This window comes from Fulmarus glacialis, unplaced genomic scaffold, assembly GCF_000690835.1.
Source record: "Fulmarus glacialis isolate BGI_N327 unplaced genomic scaffold, ASM69083v1 scaffold5470, whole genome shotgun sequence".
NCBI lineage: Eukaryota > Metazoa > Chordata > Aves > Procellariiformes > Procellariidae > Fulmarus > Fulmarus glacialis.
The window spans coordinates 4,511-22,791 of record NW_009188223.1 but is presented as its reverse complement, the minus strand read 5'-3'; the positions used below and the strand labels follow the sequence as shown (position 1 = coordinate 22,791).

Below are 18,281 nucleotides of genomic sequence, written 5' to 3'. Positions count from 1 at the left end.
AAAGAGAATGCTGCTATTTAATGCCTGTAGGATTCCCTGTGCTATGCCTGGCTTGACTATGCCTTTGCTTGCTTGTGCATGTCATTTAGATGTCCTCTGTGCAGAATGCCTCCTAAGACAGGTCGTTCACCACAGTGTTTTACTCCCAGGTCCTACTGAATCACGTAGGCATGTGGGACAGTGGAACAGTAGAGCGGGGAGCTGCTGTTCCCTCCTTTGGCTCTCTGAGGCTGCTCAACCACCGCCTCAACGCCAGGCCAGTGCTATAGGCACTCGTGCAGCATCCCTCCCATGTCTCTGCTAATCCTGTCGGAAAGAAGGGCTGCCAGAACGCACTTTGCAGCAGAAGATTGGTTCAGAGTTTCCACTGGCCACAATTGTTTCGTAAAGCTCAGGAGAATTAATCTGTCAGGTAATGGTTTTCTGTGCCAAGGCTTGGGAGAGGCAGGGTGGGGATGGAAGTGGGAGCAATGACCATATTTTTCCCTAGGAAGTCTCCACCACATGGGGATCCCACTGGTAAGTAAATTGCACTTAACTTCCATGTCTCTGTCAGTCATGAAGCACAGGCTTTTGTTCCGTCAACAAAAGAACGAGTAGGGAAGAAGGGTGCAGTGATGGGGCTTTCACTGAATCAGTCCTTAATCACTGCTTCCATTAGCCCTGACGTTTTGAAGGTTTGGATGTGCTGAGCAGCAGTGCCTGTTGATACAACTCAGCATGTAGAAACAGGGATGGTGGGGAGGGGAAGGAACAGGAAAACTTGCTTTAAGCAATGTTCTGCCCACTTATTTTTGTTTTTTTTCCCTAAAGGGGGAAATACTATTTCTGACGGTGGACTAGATCTATTGCTGGCTTTAAGGTACCAAAAATTATAGGTTAGCTGGGACTAGTTGATGAAGAGGATTCTGGCCTACGTGTCATGGGATGATAGTAGTGGTGATACTGCATGGAGCAGAAACAGATAGAAGCTCCACCTGAGTCAGCAGCAACAGAAGGCTCTGGTAGCTTGCCATGCTGCTATCTCAGTGGCCAAGGTCTGGGGTTAACTATTCCCGATGTTCCCTCTGCATACCCACTTCCTCCTGGTACAGCTTCACCAGTTGCCTTTTGTCACACATCCATACTCCTTCTCATACGAAAAAGCTTACAAATCAGATGGTATGCATACATATTGCTCTGTTATCTGGTGGTGGATGTCCATATCTCCCAAGCCAACGCTGAGCTCCCCAGCACTAGTGATCACAGCACAGTAAGTGGCTGTGCTCTTCCCCTCCAGCCGAAGGACAGCGCTCATGTCCTAGAAAAGGGAGGACAGTTACACATGGAGCATGTTTCTCTTCCCTGCCACGCTCAGCTCATTCCTTCTTTGTGCCCACCTGACCAGCAGCCCAGCTTGCTGTTCTCCCTTCAACCTCCCTTCTCCCTTGAGATAGGCAGCATTTCAGAGGTATCTCGTTCTAGAGAGTGCTGGCAGATGGCTATTTTTTAATATTTGCAATGCAACAAATGCCACAGGTTTAGTAAGTAAGAGTGACAGGTCTCTGCCATACGTTGTGCCTCTGTCGCAATGGAAGAGTGGTCTGCAGCTCTGCCTGCAGCCATCCATTCCCGTAGCTTGTGTGACACTTCGTGGCATGCCGACATGCTGGCATGTCTTGGTGGCACGCTCCAGCTAGCAGTTACATTAGCCACCTCACTGACCGCACAGCCTGATTTTGAGGATAACCTTGGAGCCATTTTCACAGCAGCATCACAGACATAGCTATGAGGCGTCCTTCCTCTGTGGGTCTTGTGAATGATCTGCTTAGAGAACTCAGGGCATTTCTTGGAATATACATGTGGATGGAGAAATGCTTCTGCCCCAGTAGTTCACAGGGAAGTTGGAGGTTTTAAGGAAAGGGTCCTCTCCAACACTGGTGGTAATGTGTTTTGTTACAGGCACTGATTTCTTGGCAGCTGGCCAGCAAGTCCATCCTTCCTTGGGAGACTGCTCCTTTTGATGGCACAAACTGTGCTGTGCTGGGTAGAGGAGGGATTATAGACCTGCTGCAATGAAGCCTTTATAAACCAAAAAAGAGATCATGTTCTTATTGCTTCATTTACTGAGTTGCTCAGATAGCCAGAACTAAAGCCCCACGTGCTCTGTTTGGGGCCCTGAGGGCACTAATAAGCCTTAATGGCCCTGACCAGCCTCACCCGGGGGCTTCACCCACACCCCTGGCTTGTCTTTAGCTCTGCCCCTTCACCATGGAGGTGCCTGATGCCTTAGGTTAGGGTTGCCCTCCTGGCTTTCTCTGCTCCCTGCTGGGGTGGTGATGCTCTGCCTTGCTGCCCCCGGCGAGCTCCTGCTGCTCCTGGCTCCCTCACCTCGGGGGACAAGCTGCTGCTTAAGTCCGGTATTTCTCTGGTGCACAGTTAGGGGTGTATGCAGCTATGTAGGGGACCCTACTCTTCTGAACCTGGGAGGTGTCCAGCCTGGGCTCCCAGTTCCAGGTTTTCTCTGTCTTATGCTTTACCCAAAGCAGGCTGATTTTTGGCACTGCTTTGACTATCCTCAGGATCAGGGTCTACATATTTCTGGCTGTGCTTAGGCCTTCCTAGAATTTTTCATGGTTCCTCCTGATTTACCTCTCCTTCTCCTTCAAGCACCACTCCCTGGAGCTGAATTCAGACCCCATGGTTCAGACTCCAAACAGTACATACATCTAGCCTGTGATTTGGGGGGTGGCTCCTCGCCTTTTTGTCTGTAACTAAAGGAGCATTGAATTATTTCTACTCTTAGCCTGATGAAAGGTGGCTCTTATGTCTGCCAGGGTTGAGAAGACTTTTCCCTCTATGTAACATCATCACTTCCATGCTTCTGAGGTGCCGCTACTGTGCAACATACCATGTGGTGACAGTAGCGCAAGATGGACTCTGAATGTTCATCCTTCCCCACAGCTGATAAAAAGAGAGGAGTCTGTCCAAGACGGCTTAAGCAGTCTAAAAAGCAAATGGAAACAAAAGATATTAATAAATGCATCAGAGTACTGTGAACACAGTGACAGCCTGTGCAGGATGAGTGTCTGTAGGAAAGCCCTCTCCTGGAAAACTTAATGCCCATCAATCCTTGTCTAGAAGGACGTTCAAGACGAAACTCTGCCACAGCTGCTGCAAATGACTGTCTGGGGTTGAGCAGGGTGACTTACATCTGCCTGCTGCACTGGCACTCCAAATTCTCTGGATTTTTTTGAATACCTGGAAGTGGAGGAAAAGAGAAGGGGAAGAAACTCCTGCACTTCCCTGGCATCATCTCCTTTACCATCACAGGCATGTGGGCTTTTCCACATTGCTTCTGTGCGCGGCCTTTCCTGCTGCTGGCCTTCCCACACTGCTGTTCCCACCATGCTAGAACCACTGAATCTGAATGGATACACTGGAAATCCTTCCTCCTCTCCCTTCAAGCTACCACAAATTATACCTCACTGGGTGGCATGGCTGGCATTTTTTTTTTCCCCTCAAGCTTCCCTATTTGTGGTCTGAAGTGGTAGTAGATTTGTGTTAGGAAGATTTGGGCAAGGTCAAAAAGCCAGAATAATCCTAAAATCTTTTTGTAATCTGCCCCTGCTAATTTCAATACCTGAACGCTGGTCTGCTGATGCTTGTGGTGGAGCACCAGGCACAGCGTGATCCCTTCTTGTTGCCAACAACTGTAGCCCTTTCTCTTCTACAGCAATTCCTGCACCTCAGTTCCTCTTGTCTGTGGTGCATGGATGATCATCTTTAAATAAGCCTATTCCTTTCAAATTCTTGCTCAAGACATATTTCTATTGTGACTATAACCTAGCATTAATTCAACACTGAGGGCCAGGCTGTTCAGCAGTCACTGGAGATCACCGATGCTTATTTAACTTTGATTTGGGGTCACTGTGCCATATACTAGTTAACTTTGTATTTGTGGACCTTTCTTTTCCTGACCCCAACTCCCTCCCCTTTTATTTCTTGGAAAGGCCCCTGCCTTTTCCAGGCAGTCTGCCCACTAGTGTATTGCCTAACGTGTCCCAGATCTTAACAGCGTTCAAGAGCTCCTGCTGTTGAAGGAATACCGAAGGACAAATCACAGCTGGCATGCACCCACAGGCAAACCCAAGCACTAGGCACCTGCCAAGTTTCTTCCAACGCCACCAAAGGTTCGTCTCACTCTTCCAGCGTTTGTTTGCCCACCACCCTGGAAGAATAAATTGTTAATTGGCACAACTGAGAGGGCTGCTTGGCATAGATGCTACATCTCCATTAACATGTGATGTGAAGTTGATGCTGCTGAAACATAGGTCAGAAATTAGAGGGGGCAGAAGACATCTAGCTACCAGGCTGAGGGCAATGCAAACTTCCACAGCCCATCTACACACTTCAACTCTGACAACAAAGGCCCACTTCCTAGGAGGGGATATCAGTTTGGACTCCCCATGCATTGCTATTTTGGTCTTATTTGCTAAGACCTCTTAGAACAATGCTAACGAGCGTTTCAGTCAATAGGAGCAGACCTCTGAATTTACCTGCTCACATCAGTGCTGGAACTCCAGAGCTGCTGATCGAGACCTGATGGGCTCTGCAGCTGTCTTCCAGGCCACTTAGCTCCCCGAATAAGCAGTCTGGGGTTTTTGTTGTTTTTTTTCTTTTTTTTTCCCCCTCTTCTTTTGAAGGTGAAATGAGCCTTGTTACTTTTGCCTATGTTGCCTCTGTACTTTACTTGTGGAAGGATCTGTTTCGGTGTCTGAATATTTTTTCACTCACCCTTCTCTTTCCAAACATCTCCCTCATGAAAAATACCCTTTTTCTCCACCTAGGTAGTTACCAACTTCTCTTTTTCTCTTGCCTCTGCTTTTCACTCCTCTGTCCATCTGTCAGTTTGTCACAAACAGCAAAATGATCAGAACACAGGCAATCCCTCACTTATCTCCTCCTCCTTCTAATTCTCCTGCCAGAAGAATTACATCAGTAAATGCTCAGATCAATTTGGGCTTCATCTGACTATCAAACGGTTTTAAAGCTCGTTTCATAAAATCCTTAAACATATTTTCCATTTCTGAAGACAGCTTGCCATTGGCGGTCATAATGATCTTCACAGTTCTGGATAATTTGGAGCTTTCAAGAGTATTTTGAGCATTTGGGTGGCAAGCACTGAAGCGTGTGCATGCCCCTACACCGCAGCTCCTGGCCCAGACTCTCTCTGCCCCATGTTAGCCCAGGTGCACCACAATACCCCTGCACATACACATTTTTCTTGCTTGTAAACACCACTATCTATCCTAAACAAGTAAATGTATTGCCATCTCTCAGTAAGAAATATTCTGCCTCCAACCCGTCACTGGTTTTGGGCGTTCTCAAAACTCATACTGAAGCTCCCAAAGGACCCTTCTTCTTCCCCCGTCCGAAGCTGCACATCAGTCCTTTGCACACAATGCTTTCTTACGCAACTGTAAGAGGCTGCTCTCCCATCGAAATATGTTCTTTTATTACTCTTCCGACCTCCAGGCTTCTTTTGTTTGCCATGACTCTCCCCAGTTCTGTAGTCTGTAAGACTCAGTGCTAATTCTTGATGCCTCTGCTTTTCTGTCTGGCAGTTCTTCAAGCCCTAAACTGCTCAGACCACCTGAGCAGAACTGCCTGTATATAAGCAACCTATGGCCTCTGTTCATCTTTCCACTACTTGTCACTCCTCATTAACCCAAATGCCCCTCTGTTACATTTGCTCATGTTTCCTGGGAATTGCCACTGGCACTTCCAGGAATGAGCATATTTCCATCTTGCAACTGTCTCCTGTGGGGTGTTGCAGATTTCGAAAGCATTGAGCTTGGCTATTTTAACTCTGAAGCTCACTATCGATAATAAAGGCAGCCAAGGGGAAAAAAAACCCCTAAAACTACTCTAAAGTAAAAAGCAAGGATGCTTGTTTAGGCAAGTCAAACAACATAGCTTTGAATTCTGCCCTTATTTCACTATTAAAAGAGGGTCCTAACTGCAGTAACATCAGTAATGAGCACAAACTCTATTTTATGCAGTCCCACTACCTGTTTTTCAAAACTGACGCTAGCAGGAACGTTGGAAATACTCATGAGCTCCTTTCGTTGTCTGGCATGCTGACCTTCTCTTTTAGTCCCCTTCAGATCCCAAAGGCAGACTTTCAGGTTGTTTTATGCCAAGCCTTGCCCTAACAGCAGATGTACCAGCCTCCCGCTCAGGGACCCAGCTGTGGGTGACCTCTGCTGTTGTACAACCCCACAGGGCCTAAAAGAAATGAAGATGCTAAATCTCTTTAAAGTAGCAGGTGAGTGCAGTGAGAGAGAAACTAGCAGCCTGCTTTTGAAGAAAAAGAAATGACTGGCTCTCATCGCACCTTGCCAGCTCAGCCGGTAACTCTGAGAGGTACTCAGGTATGTCATCTATGTTGTGTTCAGGTGGGGCTGGCTGAGATGAAAGAACTTAGATGAAAATGGGCTTGCTGAGGTGATTCAAAATAAGACTGGGCTGATGCTTTCTGGCAATGTTTCAGAGAATTGAGAGAGTCTCTGGGACCTTCTTCCATGTCCTAAGAGGTTTGAATTCCTAATGTAAAAATGAGACTCTGCTCAACCTCTGGGCATCCTGAGAGACTTACAACCATAACGCTTCTTCCAGCACCTTTCTCTGAGCAAGACCATGCATCCTTGTCTGCAGGTCAGATAGTTATTTATAAGGCACTTTGCTTCTGGATAGCCTTGAAAGCCATGTGGGAATTACAACCAGGACAGAATACAGCTGCTTTCTTGCTAACTGGGACAGCATGAGGTGTGAGTGGTACCCCAGTGCTCTGCAACAAATCCAACATGCATAAGGGTGGGACCTGCTGGGTGCTGAGCCCTTTGAAAAAATACATCTTTAAAAGCCAAAACAAAGCAATGCTGTTGGGGGTGCCCTTTCCTCTGTGCCTAACCACAGCAGCCATCAGCAGGCATGTTTTGGCTGTGAGTTCCCGAATTCTCCTGGAGCCTGGCATTTGGGCACCAGCCACGACAGACCATCAGCTCTAGGGCTCGCTGCTATACAGAAGGGCAGCTAATGCCTCACTTTTTCATGCAATGTTAACATCTCCTTTTTCCTTGCCAGCTGTCCCAGCAGGGTCTATAGCTGCCCTTGGCCCCTCACCATTCCATGGGTGGTCCAGAGATCTGCACTCAGGTCTGACATGCCAAGGGGTGGCTGCCCACCCTTGGACATAGCTTAGCTTGTGGTCCTGATAGCTCAGTGTGGGGTGTGTATGTTATCAGTTAGATTACAGCTGAAGCAGTTGAACTTTTGGTTTTGCAAACCTTCATAGCTGATGCCACAGCATGTGTCACCCTTGACCATTATAATACTCTTTGGCCTCTGTATCACTGAATAGCCAACTTCCTTAAGGACAGCTTCCCCAGCCCGTCTTCCCCTACCTGACTGGGAGGTCTTCACAGATTGCCCCATCTGACGGCAGGAGCTTCCTGCCTCGGTAATCAGCATAGAGTAATTTGAGACACCAAATAACTTTTGAGCAAGCTTCACCACCTCAATCTATAGTACTTCATAGAGCTCAACAAAAATTGTTTGGGCTATGCAAATGGCTGTCATTTGCATGGGGAAGTCCCAGGTATGTTCCACTTTAGCTTCTTGGTTATTTCTTGGTCAAACCAAATTGAGAGGGAGAGGGTCTGGTGACATTTAAAATGTTCTATTTTTTTAAAGCATTCTTTTTTTTTTTTTTGTGACTCAAATCCTTTATGACTGAGGCAGTTGGCTCTCTTGTTTAGTTGTAACTGTGTCAGTACTATTTTTTTCAAAGGTTTCTTACCCCTGTGGGTACTCTGCACTGAGTCTTTTGCTCCTATTCACGCTGCTTTCCATTGCTAAGACAGTCCCAGGCAGCCAGAGCTGGCTCTTACCTGGGGATTTCCTCCCTATAGGGTCTGTCCTTGAATTAGAGGTTGTCACAGCACAGTGAGGATCTTTACCCATTGCTTCTAGCTCTTTGCATATGTGCTTTGAGAGTCCCCAGGGCAGCTCTTCTGCTAAAAGAGCTCTTTGGGCTTATGGCATCAGAGAATAGCCCCAAGGCACCTTAACATAGGCTGTAGAGGCCAGAGTCATATGTGGACATTGTAAGGATGTTTCATTGCTCTGTCCCTGTCTTGAGTGGTAGGGTTAGTGACTTTCAGCACAGGAACAGAGTAGGTCAGTATGTATCACCCCTTTGCCCACCTAGACAACACACCAAATATGCAGCACTACACCTCCCAAGTTTGTGCATGTGTGTGCATACAGACATGTGGCTATCATGCACAGATACCACCTTCCCGCTCACCACCCCTTTGGCTTGGCACTCCCGTAAAAGTAGTTGGAAATGGCAGTGGTGCTAAGAAAGTTGCTATAGATACAGTACCAGGATGACAGGGTTCTGCGCCTTGGCTATAAAGTCAACGTTGATACCTCCAATCACCACCTTTAAGAGGGAAGAAAGAGGTAAAAAGTGGTTGGAAGGACTTGAGGAAAAAGTTTCCAAGGCTTCTTTGCTTTTCCTAGTCACTTTTCCCACTGTCTTGAAAGCTATATCTAATTTACAGCGTGAAGGCCTGTGCTTATTTTGGATGGCTAAACACAGGTTTGTACAATCCCAATCAGAAAGAATGGAAATCTCTTCTACATGTTGCTTTCTGAATTATGCCTGCTCATAGCCAGCCCCAGCACGGCAGGTGGGATGTTATTGTGTACATATATGAGTGCTGGTTTCTCTGTGTGGTGATAGAGTAATATAAGAAGTTGCGTGGGTCTGGTCATGTCAGTGCCCTTGAAGCCATCTCTCTTGGGACAATTTTTGACATACCAAACCTCAGAAACATTCAAGCACTGCTGTGTAAAAAAGCAAAGAAAATGGGAAAAAAGTGGGCAGAAAAATGCAGTAATTTCTTGCAGGCTCCCAGGAGAATTGCCATACCCAGTGACTCTTATTGTCCTATAAAACCAGAAAAAGCAGTACAGCTCCACAAACAGGAAGTTTCCAGATTCTTTGGGGACGTAGAGCTGTTTTTTCTCATTCCATCAAATGCTGGGTTATTGCCTCTGGAGTCACTGCCCTCTTTTATGTTGACAAATCCTATTGCAAATGGATTTTAGAAATATTTTCAGCTCTCTAAAGACTACCTAAAATAGATTTCCTGTAAATTACGTGGCACACACAAAATCCAAGATAGTGAATAGAGTATTAGGGTTATAATGGATCTTGTTGGGGATATGCTGCACCTCTTGTAATTTTGGCAATCATGAGCAGGAGGCCAACAAAAAGTGATACTTATAAAACACATATGGCTCAGCAGCTCAAAATATCTCCACCCACCCTCTTCCAGATCTACTCCTGTAATCACGAGTTCCCTGGCACTGAGAGTAATACAGTTGAAGATGTACGTAAGGGCACAATAAAAGGTGAAAAGGTGATTAAAGTTTTAATGGATTTGATGGTCTAAGACTTAATGGGATTAGGTTACTGTCAGTGTTTATTCCCTGTAAATGTGGATAGGGGGAGGAGGAGAGGATATTTATCTGAGAAGAATAAAAAATATTAAAAAGAGAATGTCTGCCAGTGTGTGAAGCAGAAAGATTGGTCTCTGGCTGAGTCACCTTTTACTTCTGGGAATAGATATAAATTTATCCTGTGCTGTCAGCAGAGAGGCATTATATGGAGGGCAGCAGGGGACTCACTGGCTGAGGCGGGGTTGTGTCCTCTCGGCAAGGCAGGTTCCCCTTCCTTGGGGCTTTCTGCAGTTTGCTCAGGGCCACTGCAATACAGCTGCCCACTCTGGCGTTGTTCTGGATCAGAGCAAGGTCTGTTTGGCATTTCTTTGAGGAAAAGAAAAAATACCAGCAAGATTGACCTGTCCGAAACCTATGTAGGAGCAGCCTAGAGGGAGAAAGCAGAAGATACATGCAGTGAGACTTGATAGATTTGATTCCCCTACGCCATAATCCTTTGGGGGCACATATGCTGGGTTACAATACTGCATGAACACCCTGAATTTTTACATTTTTTCATCTTCCTCCTCCTGTGTCCATGGAGAGGAAACCTGTCATCTCCATTTAAGAGATAGGGAGCAGAAGCAAAGGCTTCAGAGAACAGAGAAGGTGAAGTGCTTAAACTGGAGCTGAGAGTATAAAAAACCTCTGAGGATCTTGGCCAGCTTTTCCAGATCTACACACCTGATGAGATTTTTGCCAAGTCTCTTTAAGCCCATTTTTTATCGGTTTCACTTGGAGCAGAGTATTAGAGGCTTTGAAGGCTCCACTTTCTGTCTGTGTACAGCTCTAATATCCAAAAATACCTTTACTAATCTGCCCTGACTGACCAGCTATGAGGTCTTCTAGAGGGCTGGCAGCAGAGCCTGGACATGAACCTGGCTCTCCCAGATCCTATGTCAGCATCCCAGCCAGTAGATCTGCCTTTCTCTTGCCTGTGCAAGAGGATTCCTGCTCACCCAGGTGTATTTTTCTCTCTTATTCTGCACCCACATGAAGAGTTGGATATGGCGGTGCGATGTACAACGCAGTGCTCTGGGAAGCCCAGGTACCTTCCAGTGTGCAACCCCACCATGGGCAACCGTGTCCTGAGAGTCCATCGCAGAGCAAGCAAGCTCAGGAATCAGATGTGAGGGATCTCTTTGGGTTCTGGACCACCTGCTGTCTGTGCTGGCCTCCAATTTTTAATGCAAAAGTGGGTGAGGACAGTAAGGGTGCCCCTGAAAAAGCAGGATGCAGTCGCTAAGCTCTCATCTGTTTGTAGATACTGAAGTGGTTGCCCATTGCTAGACTGTCAATAAAGTGACAGCGTTTTCCAGCAAGCATTATCAGAAGAGATATGAAGTACACTGGAGTACTTTTTTTCCCCCCGTTCAGTAAAAGGATACTGGAGTCCAGTGATTTCCCATCAGTTAATTCATTGATCTTCTGTAACATAAAAGGGGTCAGTTCTTTGCCTGTGATCTCTCTGGACCTGCAAATGTAAAGAAAACGCCTGCAGATGAAAAGGACTGAGCTGAAACAGCATCAGAGGAGAAGCACTGCTGCTAGCAGATACTTTATCTCCATAACCACATAGCATAAAATGTCCTGTAAACAAGCTTCAGGTTAGATAAAACTACGGTTGAAAGCATGTTGTGGGCTCACCCGGGCCTGAGGTTAAGCTGGGCTACACCCCCTGCAGCAGTGTCCCTGAAGTCATTTACTTCCCCAAGACCACCGGATGAGCAAAGGATAGGGCTTAGGTTGCTTCTCACCTGGCTTCGCTGAGAGCTTGCTGGATGGCCTCTTCGATGACCTGGCCTGAGGCAGCTCGTTCCTGGGGACAGGGCACTGCTATCAGCACCCCGCTGCCCAGGCCTAGCCCCAAAGCGCTGGCTGGGAGAGGACAGGCAGATCGTTAGCGGATCTCCTTGGATAAATTAAATGCTGAAGGAAAAGGATAGAGGAGAGTGGGCATGGGGTGAAGGAACCCACAGTGCGGGAGCTCCTGTTCTTAGCTAACCAAGGAGAGGGTCTTTTCCAGCTACCAATCAATTTACATCTGCCTATTTATTTTGAGTCTGTCTGTACAATAGAAGGGGCAAAGAATATTTTTTTTAAAGAAAACTGATTCCACTTCTTAAGGCCTAGAAGCTGTTTTTGTAAACACATTAACATACGTGTTCCCTCCACTTCACCAGTGTGAACAAAACGTGCATGAGCATGCCAAGGTGGCTGCAGCTAGTTAAAAAACGTGCTGTAAGGACTGAATTTCCCTGCTACTTTATTTTCTTTTTTTTAATGGGGGAGGTGGGATGGCTTGTTTTTCGAGACAAATTCTTTCCAAAGTTAAAAATGAAAATGCCTCATCCAAGGTGATTTTTGTGTCCCTCTTTTCCAGGGCCCTACATGGGCCTTTCCCTTCTGAAACACACCAATGAGTTCAGCTGCCTCCTCTTCGTCCCGGACGTGATATGGTGCCTGGAAGCCACTCTGGCGTGAGAAGAAGGCTGGGAACTCCCTTGACTCTCCAAAGGCAGCCACACAGACTCCCTGAGTCTCCTGCAGCAGTGGAGGAGAGATGAGCAGGTAATCAGTGGAGGGAAAGGGGACCCACCAAAAGAATGGGATTTTTTCCTTCTACCCAGCTAGAAACTGCTTGTCTTTAGCACAGGGTTTGGTTATTTTTATACATCTCATTCTATTCTGTTCTATCACCACCAACATTTTTCAAAGCCAAGAGCCAAACGTGGTGATTGGTTAGACAGAATCTGGCTTTACTGAGACACCGGAGACATGCATGTCCTTTGCTTGTGCTCAGAAGTGATCAAAAGCTGTGCAGCTGTCATTAGCGCAATACTGAGTCCAAGGTAACAACCTGTGACCTGAAGATATGTCACGAGCTGACAGGAATATAAATGAGTTCTGTTTGCGATTGAGAAGTATTGATGTTGGCTGTCACCTGAAGTGCTGACCCTGGTAGTTTCCAACATACCAAACCTTAAAAAGTGACTCTACTGAAAACCATCTTGATTCCCATTTTAATTCTGATTTTATTTTAGCGTTTGATGGATCTAGCTTGCCTGGTCCATCAGTTCTGGAGCATTGTCCCAGAAAAGCAAGTCTAAGGCCAGAGAAAGAGGGCACGGCTAGCGCTGCCTCCGGCCTCAGTTGGAACAGCTGCTGGAACAGCCCCTTGGGCGTGGATAGATTTACGTTAAGGAGCAGCCCAGTGCTTGTATAGCCCCAGGACTAGAGAACTGTAAATATGGCTTCATGTCCTCTCAATAGTAATTTCTAAAAATCTTAGGCTTAATACCTACCCCAACACCACTGGGCATTCTGTACACAAAGTACAATTTTACCTGCTTTCAGGCTCAGCAGCCCATGCTACCTACCAGATATTCCAGTGTCCTGCCAATATCAAGGATAGACTTGACTCCTGCAGATACGACAGCAACTGGAGTTCGTCCTAGCTCTGTCAGGTCAGCACTCACATCCAGAGCTGTCAAGGGACAAGCAGCCATTGCGTCGGTGATTGTGTTGTACTCCAAGCCGATGTGATCTGCCCTCTTAAAAAGCCATACCTGCTCGGGATGCCACTGCCTGCTTTTGTAATCACTTAGATCCACAAACAAATATTAAAGGTTTAGATCATGCCTTTAGGTGTTGAGATTGAAAGAGACATTGACAAAAAGAAGTCACACGGCTTAGGGCAGAGGTGCAGCCTTGCACTGTATCTCTCGTCTCTTTGATCACATCAATAAACAGCATGCAAAAATTTGGTAGAAAAGAAAGAAGAAGGTGTTACACAGCAAGGACAAAGTTCAAGGAGATGGAATATAATTTAAGTAGATTTTGATTTTTGTATTGACATCACTGTCAAAAAAAGCGCCAGAGGAGCTTTGCTGACCTCAGGAAACTCCCTGGTCTGGAATTTACATCACATCTGAAAGGGATGGCATCCAGCAGGGCAGTGGAATATATATGGCTACGCTAGGAATATATATGGCTAAGAAGAGAGAATGTACTTAAAGGTCACAAACTACACTGCCAAGGCTGGGCCATTTTCCAGAGAGGAGCATGCGCCTCTAACACAGACCAGGGCCTAAGTCTCTTTTGTGGTGAGACTCTCCTTCTCAGCTGAGAGACAGTCGATAACAACACTGTGCTCGGTAGCCAGTATCAGGTTATCCAGCCGTTACAAAGTGGGAGAAGTACAGTCAGCTCCTGTTGCACCAGCAAATATCCACATAACCCTGTGTAAGCAAAGGATAAAGAGAAACTTCCACCCTCTTAACAACTGGCCAGTGCTCAAGAGGAATATTTTGAAGCTTCTGGAAAGGAGAAACCGGGGAGAAAACCACCATAGTATGGTCAAGAAGAATGGTAACTTCACTCTTCTGAACAGACAGTTACTGCAGGACAGACTGGGAAAAAGGAAAAAGATGGAATTAAATAAAACAGTAGCAACACAGAGAAAAGTAGAATGTATTGATTTTCTTACTGTTCTCTCCTCCCCGATGGACGCCTCCTATGCCGCCCGTCACAAACACGGGGATTCCTGCTTTGTGTGCAGCAATCATTGTTCCGGACACGGTAGTGCCACCGGACAAGCCCTGTCAGGGGACAACCAGTCGGAGTCAGCACCCAGGGTGACATGGAGGATACCACATGTGGGCAGCTATGGTTGTGGTCTGACACGCAGCAATGTCACAACAGCCTGCTGTCACCAGCTGACAAGTGAAATTCTGATACAAATATTCCATTAGGCAAAAACGCAGAGGAATCATCATCCCTGCTACGTAAGCCGTTCTTGCCCTGATGATAGCAAAGGCCTTTGTTCACCAGGGCTTTCCAACCAGAAGGCTTCACGGGCAGCTAGTGTCACCTTAAGTTGTCACCTTAAGCTCGGGATGGCCTGCATGTCACATAGTTTTACATGTAATGTGATGATACCTTATCATGCCAATAAGAATATTCTTAGCCAAGTGCCCATGGCTTGCCAGCCAGTCCAGAATGACTTTTCAGGAGCCCTATTTCATGGCTGCTATTCCCTTACTCTGTTATATTTTGACTCTATAGAGGACCACATCTGAGCTTACCAATAAGATACCACTTTACATGATATTTTTAAGAGGTTTAAAAGCCACCTGGCTTGAAGCTGGAGACCACTATATTATTGCTGTATAGAAAACACCACAATAGAAAGTCTGCATACCATACCTGGCTGAGGATGAAGGGAAGATCTCTCCGAGACACTTTAGCTACATTTTTACTGCTTGCCAAGAACTCAAGTTCCTCGTCTGTGAGTCCCACATGGATTCGACCCCTTAAAATACCTACAGTGGCTGGCACTGCTCCATTTGTTTTTACAATGTCCTCCACCTCTCTGGCCATACTAGAATAAGATAAACAAGACAACAATCATGAAATTAGTGAGGCAAACAATCAGACAAGAAAATTGCCATGTTTGATGGCCATCATTCCCAGTTTCCAGGTTTATACAGTTCTTGTCATTTTGGCTAAGTCCAGTTCCTCTTCTGTATCTTCCTAATGGCAGAAGTCTTTGCACTTGAATTTGCAGAAGTGCAGAGCTCTCATTTTCAGGACAGCAATGTCTGAGCTCTGTGCTTCATTTTTGAGAAAAATCACTTGGTTTACAGGCAAATCTGATTCTACAATAGACTACTGAAAATAGGGATCCTCTCAGAATAGGACCTTTCTGTATCTATTATTACCTGTTATTTCTTGAGATGATAGACCTTCACAGAAACCCCAGGCAATTCAAGCCCTGCTCAAATGACTGGGATATATTTTTCACAGTACAGGCAGTTAGATATAGAGTAACAACAGTGCCAAAAAGTTGCAGTCTGAGGATACTCTAGGGCTGCAGACTAGGCCTTTCTAAGCTTCGCAGGCTTCATACTTGATCATTCATACACTATCCTTTTTAAGAGCAGCTTATTCTCCCTTTCTGAGCTATCTGTACATATGCTAGGCAATCTTTAACTACTGAAACTACCTGTTCCCCAAAACTGAGTTTTTAGAGCTTCATTCTAAGACAGAATGTCAGGCAGAATAATGGCCAGGTAAAAAGCAAGATGGAAAATCAATACTGAAACCTTCCTGTGCTTTCTGGAAGCAAGGATGGAGGGGAGAGTGCAGTGATTTCTGGCACCGTAACTTAATGAAACACAAGTCTACTGAACATCAATAAATAAAGGGTAGAGGTGGGGGGTTTTCTATGCAGCTTGCAGAAGGCAGCGAGAGGGACCAGCAGCTCTCACAGTAGCTGCTCTGAGTGGTGCTAAGGAACAGATTTCACTATTGTGTTCCAATCCTTTTTGCATTACAAAAGATATACTAAAAGAAACTGCAGAGTGTGTTCAATGACTGTACAAACTATGCAGCCGAAGAGGCTGGTAGCTCTCTCTCAGAGCAAGTGATGACATTATCTGCTGCCACATTTTAAAGCAAGCCAGAAATTTAAGGTGTTGGATAAGGAGATAAATAGGTACCCCATATGCGTCCTTAAAAGTCCAAATACAATTGTTTTACACTGGAGCTCATATTCTGTATGCCTAGCAACCTGACATTTCCATTTGCTCTTACAAGGTTTTGGCTTGACCAAGAATATCGATACCAATCCACCAGTTATATGCCTTGTTCTTACGACTTTGTTGAAGGTGAAACATCAAAATCCACCACCTCAGATTCTGAGGATAGGCCATGCCATGTGTAATGATGGTGCTTTCCAAGGCTACGACTGGTCTCCCCTCCATCACGGCTTCCTGTACGGAGGGCTGAATCCTGACATAAGCACCTGGGGATGAACACAGAAAAGTGAATTATTTGCGTGGATATTCGCAGTAACTACTGAGCCGTGTTATAAAAGGCAAATCGCCATCATCACAATAAATTTAACCCCCTCTTCAGCTGTTCTTTGGGGTGAACTCACAAATAACTTCATGAAGACTAAAGCTGTGTTTTATGTAAGTGAAATATTTGCAAAATATCTTTACTGTTAATACGAATAATAATCCTCCTTGTCATCACTGAGTGTTCCTCTGCCACCATTTTTGCAGCTGTGTTGTCATTGGCTCCAGTAACATTAGTTTAAATTAACATTACTGTGAACGAACTGAGCCCTGCAACCGTGCCTAAAGAATACGTTTTAAAAGAGTGGAAACACTAAGGATGCCACAGTAACTCAATATATTATAAGACTATCGTGCATCAAGACTATTGTTGCTCTTTGCTTTGCTCCCAGAACACTGCCAGAAAGGTCCCTGCTGCATTCAGATGAGGAAAATATTTTCCACCCAGGAACTGTTTCAGAATACACTACTCACCATGCAGAAATCTTCTCACCTGGGTGGTCCCACATGCCACAGTGGACACATGTCTTCCCAGACTATAGGTTATCTTCCTAATCATCTTGCACATATGGATGGTCCTGAGTTAAGAAAAGTCAGGTAAAAATGAAAGAAGTAATTTAGCAATGATGTGACGGTGTGAAGTTAAACATACCATCTCTTGCCTTGACCTTGGACAGTAAACAACCCTTGCCCAGGAGATTGCCCGGAGACTCCTGGTGTTTCAAGCATGAGCCAGGGTGTCAAAGCAAAATGTTAAGCTGCAAAAATGGAGTTGCAAGAGTTCACCTGGCCCACTGTCAATGCTGGGCTGAAATCATGGTGGAGCAGAAGAAAAGATGAGGAGTAATGAACCAGAGAGAGTTTAGAAGTAGACAGCCTTTTAATTTCCAAAGCTACTTGCTAATGACAAATTGCAGGCTCAGCCACGGCCACCTCCAACCTGAAAGATCACAAGGAAAAATCTACAAGGCGGACGCAGGCAGAGGAATGCTATAAAGAGATGAACCTGGTTTTTGCCGGTGTCTAGGAGGAAACAAGCAGTTCAGTAAAATAGAGAAAAGAGCTGAGAACTGGTAAACCAGACTGTAACTATAAGGAGGAAAGAGCAGCTTTCCCTAGAGCCGGGAGTGCTTCATGTAGGCTCGTGTCACCTCATCCTTCTTAGTGCAAAGCCTTGGAAGCAGAGTGGCAATTCAGCCCCGGCAACAAACTCCAGAACTCCTCTGGTCTCCTAGCAACTCCTATTCACTTTAATTAAATTCATTTCCAAACACAAAAAGAGGGTGAGAGAGTTGTAAAGGTTAAGAGACTGGTCTGGTCTGGGCCTCGGGGCAGTTTCACTCAATGCCTGGCTGCTTCATGTATTTTCCCTGGGCATTTGGCCATATCCCGCCAGCCTTTCTACTCCTCACCCCTTCACCAGGAGGAAAGGATTCCTTTCTTCAGTCCTTTGTACCTATTGTTAATTTAGATGGTAAATTAATTAGAATACAGTACTGTGTTCATGTTACATTTAGCAGAACATGGCTCTGAATCTCAATGTCGTGTCGTGTGACACGACAGCTAAACAGAACGATCTTACACCCAGGAAGAGGGTTTTTTTTCCCAAATCTAAAGACTTCAGCTATACAGGACAGCTTGGGCTGTGTAACACAGGAAAAGAGGGACAGGTTCTGCTAGACATCTCAAGCCATCAAGACAGACATTGTCATAAGAAGCAATACACACCTGACCGAAACTGTAAGACTTTTTTCCACTTTCTAAATCCTTTTAAAGACAAAAATCTTGATTAAGTTTATGGAATCTTTTAATGACACAAAAGTGGCAAAAGCTCTTACTTCATGCTTACAACCTCTGCCGGTG

General features: G+C 45.6%; 1 protein-coding gene across 1 annotated transcript in view; it reads right to left on the bottom strand.

Annotated features, from left to right (window-relative positions):
• LOC104076748 (pseudouridine-metabolizing bifunctional protein C1861.05-like) overlaps positions 1-16,977 on the bottom strand; it is a 22,931-nt gene extending 5,954 nt beyond the window's left edge. Inside the window, exons 1-13 of the mRNA XM_009577733.1 lie at positions 16,893-16,977; positions 16,249-16,363; positions 14,764-14,938; positions 14,045-14,156; positions 12,936-13,042; positions 11,973-12,099; positions 11,313-11,433; positions 10,944-11,029; positions 9,745-9,869; positions 8,432-8,491; positions 4,144-4,210; positions 2,891-2,985; positions 1,172-1,300 (exon numbers count right to left, since the gene is read on the bottom strand). Coding sequence (XP_009576028.1) covers positions 1,172-1,300; positions 2,891-2,985; positions 4,144-4,210; positions 8,432-8,491; positions 9,745-9,869; positions 10,944-11,029; positions 11,313-11,433; positions 11,973-12,099; positions 12,936-13,042; positions 14,045-14,156; positions 14,764-14,938; positions 16,249-16,363; positions 16,893-16,977 — 1,404 coding nt within the window. The remainder of the gene's footprint in view (positions 1-1,171; positions 1,301-2,890; positions 2,986-4,143; positions 4,211-8,431; positions 8,492-9,744; positions 9,870-10,943; positions 11,030-11,312; positions 11,434-11,972; positions 12,100-12,935; positions 13,043-14,044; positions 14,157-14,763; positions 14,939-16,248; positions 16,364-16,892) is intronic.
• Between the last annotated feature and the right edge of the window lie 1,304 nt (positions 16,978-18,281).